This window comes from Leptosomus discolor, chromosome 11, assembly GCF_034619465.1.
Source record: "Leptosomus discolor isolate bLepDis1 chromosome 11, bLepDis1.hap2, whole genome shotgun sequence".
NCBI classification, from domain to species: Eukaryota; Metazoa; Chordata; class Aves; order Leptosomiformes; family Leptosomidae; genus Leptosomus; species Leptosomus discolor.
Window position 1 is genome coordinate 15,712,709 of NC_141401.1, and position 14,994 is coordinate 15,727,702.

Below are 14,994 nucleotides of genomic sequence, written 5' to 3' on the forward strand. Positions count from 1 at the left end.
TCAGTTCATGCTCTTCATGGGGAAGCGCTGCTTGACCTGGAAGTGCTCACATCTTTTGTGCTTCAAGGACAGTCCGTAGAGTGGCGTCATGTCCACCTTCTTGCCATCGCAGACACTGAACTCCAGCTGCTGGAGCAAGGTGGACAGGAAAAGGAAGACCTGCCACCTTGCAATGGGTTCCCCAATGCACTTCCTTTTCCCCAGGCCAAAAACTAGCACCTTCTCCCCGTCCACTTTGTTCACTTCGGTCCCTTCATCATTGAGGAAACGCTCCGGGTTGAAGGTGAGTGGATCCTTCCAAAGTTTCCTGGGAGTCAAAATATCAGATCATGAGATAGTGCCCCCTGACCACAGGTGCAGGGGGATACTGGAAGGTGGGAGCTGTCAGCAAGAATATCGCCGAATTTAGTAGATCATAGGATGGTTTAGGTTGGAAAAGACCTTTAAGATCATCGAGTCCAGCCGTTAACCTAGCACTGCCAAGTCCACCACGAAATCATGTCCCTAAGTACCTCACCAGCAGGTACCGGTGAGGTATTTAGGTACTTTTGTCTCTTAAAGCAGGTTGACTCCACTTCTGCCCAGGAAGAGAACTGTGCAGGAGGGGTCCTGTATGTCACTGCAGGAGGCTTTCTGCCTCAGAAGGTACTTACTCATCGTGATTCACTTGCCACTGATTGACAAACACGCAGCGGTCTTTTGGGATGTAGTAGCCATTCAGCACTGTGTCCCTCGTCGTGCTGGAGAGAGAAAAGACTCTGAGAGTTTGGGAATCACAGAAGTTCTTCTGCATCCTCAGGGGACTATTAGTGTGCTTCTGATGCTGCTGAAATAAGAATGCATCCCAAAGACATGCCTTTATGAGGCAGTTGCATTGTCTGTGTGCTGGATTGGGCAACCCCTACCTGACCTGGGTGGAGTATCTTCACTGAAGTCAGCAGAAGGCAAGAATTGCTCTTTGGGAGCTCCTGCGTTGCCCTGTACAAGAGCTGTGAGCTCCCCATGTCCATGATTAAGTCATCATTCTACAAGCTGATAATAATCTCCCTGCCTCTCACCACACCGTGTGGCTGTAACAAGGTGCCTCAAGTCCACCTTGTCCCTCCACCTCCTTTGCAACCTCAGCACTTGCCTGTGCGGGATGGTGAAGGGCAGGAAGGAGGAGTGCCTGAACATCTCCAGGATAAAGGCTTCTGTGTAGGGCAGCGTGCCCCGGTCCGACAGCCTTGGTCTCCTCTCCTGGCCAATGATCTGGTCTGTGGGAGGTCAAGAGGAGGGAGCAGGTTGAGGTCAGGCCTTGCCAGAGAGCATTTGGCCCCGGAGGAAGCAGGTTCATGGACTCACCTAGTTCTTCCTGGATCCTCTTCTGGATGTTGGGGTACGTCACAAGATACATGAGGCTCCAGGATAAGGCAGTTGTCACGGTGTCAAAGCCTGATCAAAGAGGAAAGCATTTAGATGAGGTCTGTACAACACACAGGGCACTGCCTTGGCCTGCTGCTTAAGCATCACATGGAGCAGTCTTGGATGGCTAAGAAGGCAGAGGATATCCTCAGCATATAGTAGGACTTGGATTTCTACCTTTTCAGAGAAAACTTTGCTAAAATATTCTGCTCTCTTTCATCCTGATTCACCCTTGGGTTATGTCAGGTTTGTATAACTTCTCTGGAATTGGGGGGGAGTTTCCACAGAGCAATTCAAAGATGAATCAGTCAATAGACACCTCCTTCAACCAGGAAAAGCCACCCTGGCTTGTGAAGCTTCACTGAGCTATAAGGCATGCCCTTCACTTTTCCCTGATGCCTCTTTCCAGAGCTAATGTCCTGTGCTGGAAGTGAGTGAGAAGGAGAACGAGTGCTTAGACCCAAACTGGCTGCCTGGTGTTGGACAAGGATGAGTCAGACAGAGTTATAACATGAGGAGCCTGAGAAATTCTGCAGCAGCTGAGGGACTGGTGGGAAAAGATACCTGCTCCAAAGAGGTCATTCACAAGGTTGACGACCTTCTCCTTAGGGATCTGCATGGCAGTATTTGCTCCCACATTTTTCTTTACGCACTGCTCAATGAGGGAGTCAGTGATGTCTCGGATGTTGTTCTGAGGGGAAGAAAAGACAAGTCATGGCAGCAGAACCAGCAGAGGAACAGGTGCTACTGAGCAACAACCTGATGCTGGGGGAGCCTAGGGTCATACGAGCTCTGGGGAACATCGTCTTTCAGCCCCCATGGTCCCTCCTGCTTTTGCAACCTATGAAAACAAGGATATGGTTCTCCAGGGAAACTGTGTCTCAGATCAGATGTTCAGCCAACAAAGTGGCACTATCACACAGGGCCGTGGAGAAGGACTGCGGAACGGGACTGCACATGAGAGACTACAGGTGAGTGAGAATACAGCTGGACTTCTAAATGCAGCAATACCTGCGAGAACATAGATGACCACTGATGCTTGGCTGCAAGAAGAAAAACAACTCGCTAATAGGGGCAGAAAGTGGGGACACATCTGTGGTGTGGGTGAGGGTCCTGCAAACTCTTACCTTGTCATAGGTAGCATAGTGCTCTTTGACAATCTTCTGCAGGAAATCCATGAATCTCTTGTTGAAATCTTTAAATAAACTCATCGCGCGGCTGGGAAGATACTGGAGCACGGGGATGAAGTCAGCAGGGTTGCCAGAAGCAGCCACGTCACCAAACTGCTCACTTACGTTCACTATATTGAGCAGCTCTTGGTCGTTGTGGTCATAACGCTTGCCAAAGCACATGGCACAGATGACGTTGGCCACAGAGACCACCAGGTACCGGTAAGGGTCAAAGCTCTTCTCCTCTTCCATCAGCTGCAGGAACTTGGTGACCACGTAGTCAGCCTCCTTGGAGACGTGCTCCTCCAGCAGGCAGGTGGAAGAGGAGGTGGGGCTGGGGGCACTGGAGAAGGTCTTCAGGGCGTTCTGGGCCAGCTTTCTGCGGGCTTTCCACACCTCCCCTGAGTCGGTGCTGAAGGCCAGGCTCTGCCCATCTGCAACATGGCGAAAGCTGTGGAGGTCAGGGCGCCCCATGAAGTCTTCTCCTTGCTTCACCAGGGCTTGCTTGATGGTGTCCAGCCCGCTCAGCACCACGACGGGCCGGGTGCCGATCCTGACCTCCATCACATCCCCATACTTCTGGCTCAGCCTGGTCAGGGCCAGGTGCGTGTCCTTCCTCAGCTCCAGCACGTTGCCGAGGATGGGGAAGCCTCTGGGTCCTGGGGGGCTCTTCAGCCCCTTGGGCACGTGCTGCTGCAGGGACTGGATGAGCAGGAAGATCAGGCAGAAGACGGCAGCTGCGAGGAGGACCTCAGTGGCCAAGACCACACCTTGGCTTCCCATCAGTGACGTCGCAGCCTTCATCGTTGCCATCATGTAGGAACCTTAAAGGAGTTAACCAGAAACACAGCGAAGAGCCAGGATTAGAGAGAGGTTGAGTCTTGCAGATGTTCCTGATGCTGAGAAAGGGCACCAAACAGCCCAGGGTGATGGAGTTGCCTGTGCAGCACTTTGGAGTTTTCAAGGGGCAAAAGCTGGAGACCTGTAAAGACTCCAAACACGCCCATCAGTTAAGGAGGACCTCAGCACCCCAGAGCCTCTAATGGCACCCCTTTCCCTGCAGAAGACCTCAGCACCTGCTGGCACAGCTATGACGCCTGCCCAGGGGAGATGGTCTGTTTGCAACAAGGCACAGAAAACTGCAGCTCAAAAAAGCGCAGGGAGGCAGGAGCAGAGGAACATCAACTCCTCAATGAAGCTGGCCCCATGTCCACCATATCTGTGAGGATTTATAGCCAGAAGGCTGGATCTGCTGAGTGGCCACTGGTGCGTGGGGGCACAGGGAGTGGGAATGCCACGGGGCTGCCCTGCAGGAATGCACAGCTTGCTGAGTGGGCAGGGGAGGGAGGGAAGAGCCCAGTGCATGAATTTCTCTTTCAGACCCAAATATGACCTTCCCAGTCCTGTATCCATGTTCAAAAACACACCCACACCCCCATACCCACACACTTACACACACATACATTGTCTCCTACCTGTAGGTCCTTCCGATACACAGGGCTGGTTTTACTCCAGCGATGATAGACAGAGGATGTCTGCCCTGGGGAGCAGAGGGGATCCTCTTCTGCCACCTGGACCTTCTTCTTCTGCCTGCCTGAACCTTCTCCTGCCACCTGAAAGGCAATGGCTTTATATGCGCTCCCCTTGTCGCATGGCTGGGTGCTTATCTGTGGGGGTTACAGCATGAAAGCCCTGGAAAATAGCTACCCATTAACAAATGGGGCCGAGCCTGGCTGGAGCCAGCCCAAGAAGCCAGGGAAGGTATTGCCACAGGTCACACAGGTCCTGTCCAGGGGGACAAATGGTGATTTCCCCTCCTGCCCAGGGCGTCTGCCTGCCCTAAAGCCCAGGACTGGGAGGTAGAAGGGGGTCCCTAAGCCCTGCCCTGGGGGAGGACAGAGGACACGCTCTCGGCATCACTGCCTCGTGGGATGTGGGTGCCAGCAATTTCCCCCTGAGGCCTTTTCTGGGCTGATCAGACTGTTCCCAGCACACACAGAGGGCTGTCATCTCCATGGCCACTCTGGAGGTGCTGGGAGCTGCAGGCTCCAGCTGTTTCCAGCAGCAAGGGGATGTGTTTGTGTTTGCAGCAAGGCATCTGCAGCCACAGCACTCTCCATCCCCAGGGAATCATCCGGCAGGTCCTCGTGCCCTGGGACTGGTGGTGGCAAGACCTTCTGGCCCAGTGGCAGAGCCAGATTCAGGTTAACGATTGCCCAGGTTTGCGTGAGAAGGCGGCTGGCTCGCTTCCCCTGGCTCCTCTGCGGCGAACAGGCGGCGAGGGAGAGGAGTGGCGGGGCAGAGGGAAGGAGGTGAACCGGAGAGATAGGAGAGGTGAAAGGGGTAGCACAGGGCAAGGCTGGGGCAGTTCATCCCTCCGAAAACACAGCCTGCCACCCAGCAGGAGACATGGGAGCCAGTGGGGCTGTCGCTTGAGCGGGGGCAATATTCAGGGCTTCGGGAAGTGCAGCCAGGATGAGCTGGAGGAGCAGGAATGAGGCAGAGCTTTGGGGTTTGGCCCTAAGTTTCCTTCAGTCTTTGAATTTGGCCCAGGTAAAAGCTGAGCTAATATTTAATAAAGGCTTTCAACATCTGGTCTAATCGAGCTCACTAATAGCAATGACGCCGTTCATTAACCTTTGGCAAGAACAGTTACAAAACCCTGCTAATATTCGTTATGATAATTGCAGACCTACCAGCCCCAGCTTCACCAGGCGATGCCTCCCAGCGAGGAAGATGCTTGGGAGCGTTTTTGGGGAGGCAGGCTGGGCTTTCCCAGGGGCAGGGCACTGTAGGGCTTGTCTTGCAGGCTGGATCCAGCCGGCATCTCCCATCCCCATGGATCTACCTGGCCCCATTGCATGGGGTTGGGGGTGTGGGGGAGGCAGACTAAACCCCCAGGCAGCATTTCAGACCTTTGGTGGCCTTGTACTGACGGGCAACCCGCACCAGCCTCCGCTGATCCATCATACCCCAAAGCGCTGGAGAAGCTGGGGAGGGTCCCGGGGCCACATCAGGAACCCCAGAGAGGTTCTCCAGGACCCACTTGCTCCTCTTCCACCCACCCCATTCCCTTCCCTACCCCTCCCCACCCCCAACCTCCTCCGTGGTCGCCTGCCAAGCGCTGCGAGGGCAGGGTGCCTCCTGATGAGAACAGCGTTAAGAGCTCCTGCCTTGCGTGCCAGGCAGCCTCACGCCCCAAACACATCCTCACCCAGTGCCGGGCTCCCACCCCGGCCACCGCCCCTCGCTGAGCCCTCGGCTCCCCGCAGCTGGCTGGGGAGGGCAGCCAGAGAGCTCCTGCACCTTGCTGCCCTCCGTGGGTCACTGCTCCGGGGAGGATCCCAGCTGCGTGCCTGCGGGTTTGTTAGTGTGTATGGTCATGCCAGCATGTAAGTGCGAGGATATAGGTGAGCAAGAGGACGACGGTGCCTGCAGGTGTGTGCACGTGTGGCAGAGCATGTGTGTACGTGAGCACGTGCAACTACATACATACAAGAGCACAAACATGCTGTGCGTTTGCAGGCAAGTGAGCTATTTGTGGACACCCAAGAAACATACAGCATGTCTGTGTGCATCAGTCTGTCAAAACACCCACACGTGCGCTGCAGGAGAGCACGGGCACGCGTCAGCTCTGTGTGTGCAGTGTGTACGTGCAGGCTGTGTGTGCAGCCACACACCTGTATAGGTGCACATGCGGGCGGGGTGAGGGCATGCACGCCAGCTTCATGCGTGTGAAGGGACAGGAGGGACGTGGGGGCACCCGGATGGTGCCCGTGTGTGCGAGTGTGCGTGGAGACATCCCTGCCTGGGGTTTACAGGCACATCAATGTGTCCTGCGTGGGTCCCGAGCAGTCCCTCTCCCGAGCCGTGGGGAAAAACAGCATGGAGGGTCATTTGCACAGCGTGTCCCCTGGGGATGGACAGCCCTACCTGGGACTTTTGGAGCTGCTTGGGGCACCGTTTAGTGTCCCCTGGACCCCAAAGTCAACATTTGCTGTTGCACGACTGAGACACCCCCCCACACACACCTTTGCACGGTAGGAAACCACCCTCTCCCCCACTCCTCGTGGCTCGAGAGGGCTGGGACGTCTGTGTCCTATCGAGGGGGACACAAGCGGCAGAGGCGGCTGCTGTCCCCTTGCAGGGGACGGCAGCATTTCGCGGCAGAGGGGATGCAGCCCTGTCACCCCCGACGGTGTACCCGGTGCTGGGGAGCTCCCCCATCCCTGGCCAGCCGCGGGGGGCTGATCCTGAGCTGCTCCGGCGCCGCCTTGACCCCGCGCCAGGCTCCTGGATGTGGGGCCACCGCCCTGGTCCGTTAAAAGCCATTTCCCCCCCCACCCACCCATAGCGTGACTGCGAGTGACCGGGCGGCCCTCCCGGGTCTGTCCGGAGCCCCTTCGCACGCGATGTCCCCAACGCCACCCCTGGGACCCCTCGGCGGGGCGGGACCCCCACAGCCCCTCTCCCATCCCGCTGTGGCCGGGCTGGGGACAGGGATGCGGGTGGAGGGGGTGAGATTTGGGGTGCGGGCTGGTCCCCCTTGTCCTCCCTTAATGGGGGAGGTCACCCTACAGGGACCGGGGATGGAGGGGCTGGAGCTGCACTCTCTGCCTGAGTCCCCTTTTGGTCCCTCGAACATCCCCCCCGACGTGACCCCCCACCTCCGGCTGCACCTCCCGCCCCGTCCCCACGCCACCTCGTCCCCCGGGCTGCTCCGTCCCCAGGGGACAGAAGGTGACAGAGGGCACGGCCGCTTCTCACGCGAACCTGGACAATTTTTAACCGGACCGGGGCAGCGAGGGCCGTGACCCCCGGGACTGCCCCACCGCCCCCTTCCCCACGGGGACCCGATCCGGGCTGTGGGCCAGCGGAGCGGCCCCTCAGCGTGGCGCGGGGACGGATCCCGTGAACCTCCCCCCCGCGGCGGCTCTCCTCCCTCGGCTTTACCGGGGAGCACCGGCGGAGGGACGGACGAGCCCCCGCCGAGGGGGTGGATCGCTAAAGCACCGCAGTGGGGAGGGTGGTCCACGCTCACCCCTGCGTGGTCGCGGAGCCCCACGTTGGGTTGAATCCCCCCCGCTCCTGCCCGGCACCGCGCACACCGGGGCTGTTTTCCCACGCTCCCGCTCGCCCCGGACATCGGGGACAGCCCGGGGCTGCGGGCACCGGTGGCGGGGTTGGCGGGGGGGAGGCTGGATGGAGCTGGGTGCCCTCAGCGAGGGCTGCGGGGGGCGGGGGGGGGGGCGGGGGGGGGGGGGAAGAAGCGAAGCCGGGGCTCTGGCCGGAGGGGTCGGAGGGGGAACCGGGGCTCGGGACCGGCGCCTTTAAGATCCTGCCGGTAGCGTGACTGGAGTGACCGGAGCGGTGCGGGTTGCCCAAACATCCCGCCCGCTTCGCACGCGATGCTCCCCCCCGGGCTGGAACCCACGGGCGGCACCGGCACCCCCCGCCCGACCCGTTGGGATCCCCCCCCCGCCCCGCAGCCTCCCCACCGGGGACACGCAGGGGAGCGGGGTCCGGCACCCCACGCAGGGGGGGGTGGGGTGGGTGCTGCGCGGCCCCTCTTCTGGGGGGGTGGGGGGGTGGGGGGGTCCGGGTTAGTTAATTAGGAGTTTGGCCGCACGTCAGCTTTGATTAGGCTTCGGTCACGTGATGGGAGGTGGCCAGGCCAATCAGGGCGAGCGGGGATGCATATAAAGCAGGAGCGAAGGGCGAGCGGGGTACCTGTCGGGAGGATCGGGCCCCCCCTCCCCACCCCCCGCAGCCGCTCCGCAGGTGAGTACCCTTGGGGCTGCCCAGAGGATGGAGAGACACGAGGGACACCTCCAGGGACCTCCGAGGGATGGCAAGCCGGGGGGTGCCCTGCTGCAGGGGGTTCCCCCTCTCTGGCTCCCCAAATCTCCAGCAGCTCCTTCCAGGGGCTGGCGGAAGGTGATTTCTGGGGTGTCCTAGAGGTAACCCTTGCCCCACGGCCCCTCTTACCCTAGGGTAGCCACAATCCACAACCATGGGCTAGGAGGGGGTCCTAGCTGGGCTGCATCCACTACGGATCCCCAGGTGTCCCGTGGGGGGCTGTAGCACCCTGCCTAACCCAAGGGGAGGTGGGATTTCAGACCCCGGCTCAGGGTTTTCTGGCAGAGCTGGGAGCCAGGTGCCCGCAGCCTGCTGGCCCCACACTACAGCCATGGTCAGCTTTCGTGGTCATTGATCTTTAGGAAGGTTTGTGGTGATGCTGTACTTAGTTTGCTGGTGAGCAGAGGCTTGGAGTGGGCAACTAGGTGACTCAAATCAGAAGGATTCAGCTCTCAAGTACTCTGGAAAAGACTTTGCAGGAGAAAAGAGAGGTTCTGTAGTTAAGAGAGCACATTTCCTTTCCTGGCACACAGAGAAAAAGCTGTAGGACCTATTCCTTTCACTCCTGGCTAGCAAAAAAGCCACTTTTAAGTGCAAGCGGTTTCCTAAAGTGCAGAAAATCAATGAAGCTCTGGATGAGAAGTTAAGCCCAGTTCTCCTGCCTGCAGTCCTGTGTGGTCGCTATGAAGAGCACCACAAACTAGAGGTGCTCCATGGACCTTCCCCACTTCATAATGCTTCTTTGGTTTATTACTAAGGTTTCCGCATGCCAGCAGCGATGAAGGCTGCGATGTCACTGGTGGGAAGCCAAAGCGTGGTCTCGACCACCGAGGTCCTCCTCGCAGCTGCCGTCTTCTGCCTGATCTTCCTGCTCATCCAGTCCCTGCAGCAGCACGTGCCCAAGGGGCTGAAGAGCCCCCCAGGACCCAGAGGCTTCCCCATCCTCGGCAACGTGCTGGAGCTGAGGAAGGACACGCACCTGGCCCTGACCAGGCTGAGCCAGAAGTATGGGGATGTGATGGAGGTCAGGATCGGCACCCGGCCCGTCGTGGTGCTGAGCGGGCTGGACACCATCAAGCAAGCCCTGGTGAAGCAAGGAGAAGACTTCATGGGGCGCCCTGACCTCCACAGCTTCCAATACATTTCAAATGGGCAGAGCCTGGCCTTCAGCCCCGACTCAGGGGAGGTGTGGAAAGCCCGCAGAAAGCTGGCCCAGAACGCCCTGAAGACCTTCTCCAGTGCCCCCAGCCCCACCTCCTCTTCCACCTGCCTGCTGGAGGAGCACGTCTCCAAGGAGGCTGACTACCTGGTCAGCAAGTTCCTGCAGCTGATGGAAGAGGAGAAAAGCTTTGACCTTAACCAGTACCTGGTGGTCTCTGTGGCCAACGTCATCTGTGCCATGTGCTTTGGCAAGCGTTATGACCACAATGACCAAGAGCTGCTCAATGTACTGGACCTCAGCAATGAATTTGGGAGTGTGGCTGCTTCTGGCAACCCCGCTGACTTCATCCCCATGCTCCAGTATCTTCCCAGCCGTGCCATGCAGCTCTTTAAGGACATCAACAGGCGTTTCAGCTTCTTTGTGCAAAAAATTGTCCAGGACCACTATACCAGCTTTGATAAGGTAAGAGCTTGGATGCTTTTGGATGTGGGTAGAGATGTCTACAACTGTCAGACATGCTGCCTGCCTGGCAATGGGGGGAAGAGGGTACTCCCTTGTCCCCCTACCTCCATCCAGGAAAGCTCCTTGGAGCTCTCCAAGCTGCAGTTAATCCCCCCAAGGAGCCAGCACTGGCTGGGGGGACACTCCCCCTGCCCTGGGTGTCCATGATATCCCTGACCCACTGGCTCTTCCCCAGGAGCACATCCGGGACATCACGGACTCCCTGATTGAGCACTGCCAGGAGAAGAGTGTGGGGGAGGATGCCCGTGTCCTGCTCTCCAATGAGAAGATCATCAACATCGTCAATGACCTCTTTGGGGCGGGTGAGAACATTTCTGAGGGTAAAGCCTTGCTGTTGGGAGGCTGGGTGGGGGAGCTGGAGCTGCTGGTGTGAGACCCTGGCCATGCTTGTGTGTTTGGAGCTGTTGCTGGGCTCTCGAGTGCCCTTCTGAGCAGTGACCAGAGCAGATGGCTTGCTCCAAGGCAAACATCTAGTGTGATGGGTTCTGTAAATACCCACTCACCTGTCCTCTTTCGGTAACTAAATGCCTTTTTCATGTCCATTCAGGCTTTGACACTGTGACAACTGCCTTATCCTGGAGCCTTATGTATGTCTCCCTGTACCCAGACATCCAGAAGAAGATCCAGGAAGAACTAGGTGAGTCTGTGAACCTGCTTCCTCTGGGGCCAAAAGCTCTCCGGCAAGGCCTGACCTCAACCTGCTCCCTCCTCTTGACCTCCCACAGACCAGATCATCGGCCAGGAGAGGAGACCGAGGCTGTCGGACCGGGGCACGCTGCCCTACACAGAAGCCTTTATCCTGGAGACGTTCAGGCATTCCTCCTTCCTGCCCTTCACCATCCCGCACAGGTACAGGCTGGAGCAGCTGACATGTTATTTGGGAGGGTATCTTTTGGAGTGGTTTTCTGGGAGGTGCCATTTAGGCAGATGATTGCCTGGGAATTGATCCCTGCTATGGGGAAATATTCCAGTGCACAGCCTGAATTACTTGTGTTAAAGCTCCCCATGGCTTTCACCCTCACTGATGGTGCTGGTGCCTGTGGCTGCATCTGCTGCCCTCGGGGCCTGCAGCTGCCCACCTTGATGCCCTCCTGGGGTTGAATCTTTTGTTTTGAGGGTAGTTTTACTCCAAAGCCTTTGCTAGTGGAGGGATGGTGAACACCCCTGGGTTTATATTTCCCCCTGCTTTAGGAGAAACCACATTGCAACTCATCCAGCTTCTGGAAACTGGAATCTTTCTGCTTGAGGAAAAGTGTTAACCAGGACTATTTAGTCTCCCAAATACAAACTGGGGTATTGCCTAGTCAGTCTGAAGAGTACAAATAGAGCATAGAAAAGGAAACATCCTTAGGACTTGCCAAGCTTTGTTTTGCTGTGAAGCTGTGGGTCTCCTCTTACCTTCTCCCCTCCACCTGTATTTCTTTCAGTACGACAAAAGCGACGGCGTTGAAGGGCTATTACATCCCCAAGGATACCTGCGTGTTTATCAACCAGTGGCAAGTGAACCACGATGAGTGAGTCCACCAAATCCCTCATGCTTATCCAGGCTGTGGTGGCTTTGCTTGGCGTTGATCGCTCTGATCCTTTACAGCAATATCCCAAAAGCTCAATGGGTTGTGAAGGCAGGAAACGGCAGCTTGCCCCAAAAATGGTGTGGGTTTGATGCTGAGCCCAGCCTTGGCTCTCCTGGGCACGGAGGTGCTCTGGGTTGACTTGGTCACCGGTTCAGCATCTCCCCAACACCAGGGCTTATCCCATTTATGTGCAGTAATGTGGTGATGTCCTCAATGCACTGGAATTCCCACACACATGCGAGGGCTGGCAGCTTGGGCTGCTGAATAACCAGGAATGGGTAGATCCACCTGCCAAGCAGCCCTTGTGATCTGTGTTGACAGCTCTGGATGTGCTCAACGGGAACTGCCTGGTTCCCTCTTTCAGGGAGAGGAAAAAAATGCCCTGATGTGACTCTTGTTAAACTCAATAGGCTCATGTTGGTATTGCTGATAATCAGCTTTGAATGAAAGAGGATCTGCAAACCAAAGCCCCATTTTCACCCCTCCACTGCTCTCTAGTAGAGACCCTCCTAGGGGGGAACCTGACTAAGGTTTGATTCAGAAGGTGGTTTCCAGATCAGGTATTCTGGATCAGAAGCTCAGGATGTTTGTATCCAAATAGCCCAGCAGTGCAGAAACATCACAATATTTATTCTGCTCCTGCATATACTGGTAAGCATTGCGATGGGAACACTGTCTTTAGGGCTAGAGAGGCTTCCCCATATCCAAGCAGAAATTCTCTGCTAAGACACTGGAAAATCCCACCTGGCACTTCCCAGCAGCTGAGCTGGGACAGGTTGGAATGTTTTGCAGGGAGGATTCAAGGTGGGAAAACCCTCAGTCTCCATCTTTCCTTTTTTTAAGAGCTGCTAACCAATTTCTGAGCTCTGCTTTTGGCTGAAACAGCAGGATCTCTAGCTATTGCATGCTGAATTAAATGTGTCTCTGGTATCTGCACAGGCAAACACAATCTGAGCTTCAATAGACTGAGCTGATGGGGCCTGACACTTAGTTGGCATTTTAGATCAGGGCTAGAGGTTGCCAGAGTGTTTGGATGGTGACATGAGAAAGCACTGCAATGCCTCTCTCTGCAAGGAGGTTTTTGGGGTTTTTTGATTTCTGTCCCCATTGCAATGGGTGAAAATGAATCCCTGAGGTCTGTCTCCTTTCTGCTCCAGGAAGCTTTGGAAGGACCCCTCAACCTTCAACCCTGAGCGGTTCCTCAATGCCGCAGGGACTGAAATAAGCAGGACGGAGAGCGACAAAGTGATGGCTTTTGGTTTGGGGAAAAGGCGATGCATCGGGGAGACCATCGGCCGGTGGGAGGTCTTCCTCTTCTTGGCCATCATGCTGCAGCAGCTGGAGTTCAGCCTCTGCCCCGGGGAGGAGGTGGACATTACTCCTCAGTACGGACTGACGATGAAATACAAGAAGTGCAAGTGCTTCCAGATTAAGAAGCGTTTCCCCATGAAGAGCTCTCCATAAGCTGCAGGAGGAAGCATCACTTTGCAGAAGAAAGCCAGCCCTTGGAGTTGGACACTCAGCCTGCTTTTGCTAATGCTCTCTAGAAGCCAGCACAGCCCCTTGCTGTGTTGCTTCACTGAAAGCTTGTTCATCTCATGTAAATGTGAGCAGGGAGGGATAAAGCCAGCTTTGTCAGGCTCCTCGCAGCCCCCCTGGCCAGTTCCACTGCCCTTGCCTGCAGACAAGCTCACCAGAGGTCTAGCCTGCTCATCCCTCTTGGGGAGGTCCAGGGGGACCGCAGCCCTGCGGTGGGGAGGAGGACACTTTGGGCTGGGAGAAGTGGTGTGGGATGTCGGTAGGGGTGTCCCCACCCTGCCTGGTGCTAAGGGCAGAGCCGGAGCTGCTGTGGGCAACTCCCTTCATCCACCAAATGGGAATAAACCTGTAGGTTCCTCCCCAAGAAACCTGGCTCGGCTTTTCCCATAGGGTGAAAGTCTTTCAAGCTCGCTTGGCAGAGCTGTTTGCCAAGCCTTCGGCTCCTTGTGCCGATGGGAACAGGCTCTCCCTGCTGCTCCAGCTGCCTTCTGAGGGGCTCTTGAGGTGATGCAGAGGCCAGACCTACCCTGGTGCCAGCACCCAGCTCTAGTGGACCTGTTCTGGGTGTACCGTTGCACAGCTAAATTCCCTGAATGTAAATTCATGAGATGAATCCCTGAATGTTTCTACTAATCTTTGGTGACAGCCTACTAGGAAAAAGTATCCATAAGCAGTGCTGTTCACAACAGGAGATATTAGTTAAACTCCTAACAAGAACCCCCCTGGAAAATATCAAAGGACTGAGAATAAGGGACAAGAAGCAGCAAGAGGCACAGGAGAACACTTCTGGCTTTCTGACTCCCTATTTGTTGCCTTTTTTAAACTATTTTCTTTTTGCAAGCAATAGGTTTCTATATTCAGACTAGTTGAAGGAGCAAGGGTTTGAGGACTGCAGGAGATGCACTTCCTTATGTTGCAGTCTGCTTTAGCCAGCAAGGAGGTGAATTTTCCAAGAGCATGATTCCTGCTTGTTTGGACCTGTGTGGAATGCATCCATGTGCTGGGATATAAACTGCCCAGTATTTCTAACCCAATAAATACTTATATGAAAGTTTTGTGCTTGGTTCTTGCTGATCTTATTCCACTGGAATAAAGATTTTTTTTTTTTTTTGGGCAGGGGGAACCCCTCTCTATCATCCTTAAAAATCTGACTTGGATATGTTGGGTCAGGGTTCTTGGAGACATGAGCTGTCTGTTCCTTTACTGTCGGGGCTGGTGGTGTTAGGGGGAGTTTTTAGTCCTCACAGGGGCTGGCTCTGGTCCTCTCCTTGCACATAGAGAAGCTGAAGCCTCAGCTGGGGTTTGCAGAGAGGCAATGCAGAGCTCCAGTTCTGTTCAGGATTTCACTAACATCAGGACTAGCCCTTCTATCCCTGGGGAAAAAAAAAAAAATCCTGATAGCTTGAAAAGAGCCTTTCAGAACCATCAGGGAGGTGATCCATGGAGGGATGCTTTGGGCCATTGCCTGCTCCGTGCTTCGCCATCTCAGAGCACGATTATTTCCAAGGCTTTGCATAACTTCCCTTAAAAAAAATAATCAACAAAATTAAATTTCCATGCAGATAATAAGGGAGTATATGGAAAATAGGGGTCTGTGCACACCTGAAGTGGCATCCTGGCAGGGACCCAGCCTTCCAGGGTTTTCAGCTTGGTGGGGCGGGAAACTGATCTTGCCTCACAGGCATGTTTTCTTGAGGCACAAATGTTTAGCCAAGCCCTGGAAGGGGGTATAATATTAAGGATCCTGGCAAAATCCAGTCTTTTG

General features: G+C 55.8%; 2 protein-coding genes across 2 annotated transcripts; one reads left to right on the forward strand and one right to left on the reverse strand.

The window, feature by feature from the left end:
* Positions 1-3,389, reverse strand: LOC104342426 (cytochrome P450 1A5-like). Its single transcript, XM_009946032.2, has 6 exons — positions 2,532-3,389; positions 1,969-2,095; positions 1,345-1,434; positions 1,133-1,256; positions 654-740; positions 1-307 (listed from the first exon to the last, which is right to left on the reverse strand). Exons 1-6 carry the CDS (start codon positions 3,387-3,389, stop codon positions 1-3), a joined length of 1,593 nt encoding a protein of 530 aa, XP_009944334.2.
* A 5,809-nt stretch (positions 3,390-9,198) lies between these two features.
* On the forward strand, positions 9,199-13,154 carry LOC104342704 (cytochrome P450 1A4-like). Its single transcript, XM_009946385.2, has 6 exons — positions 9,199-10,056; positions 10,292-10,418; positions 10,664-10,753; positions 10,842-10,965; positions 11,544-11,630; positions 12,848-13,154. The coding sequence occupies exons 1-6, from the start codon at positions 9,199-9,201 to the stop codon at positions 13,152-13,154; spliced, it is 1,593 nt and encodes a 530-aa protein (XP_009944687.2).
* Positions 13,155-14,994: the final 1,840 nt, after the last annotated feature.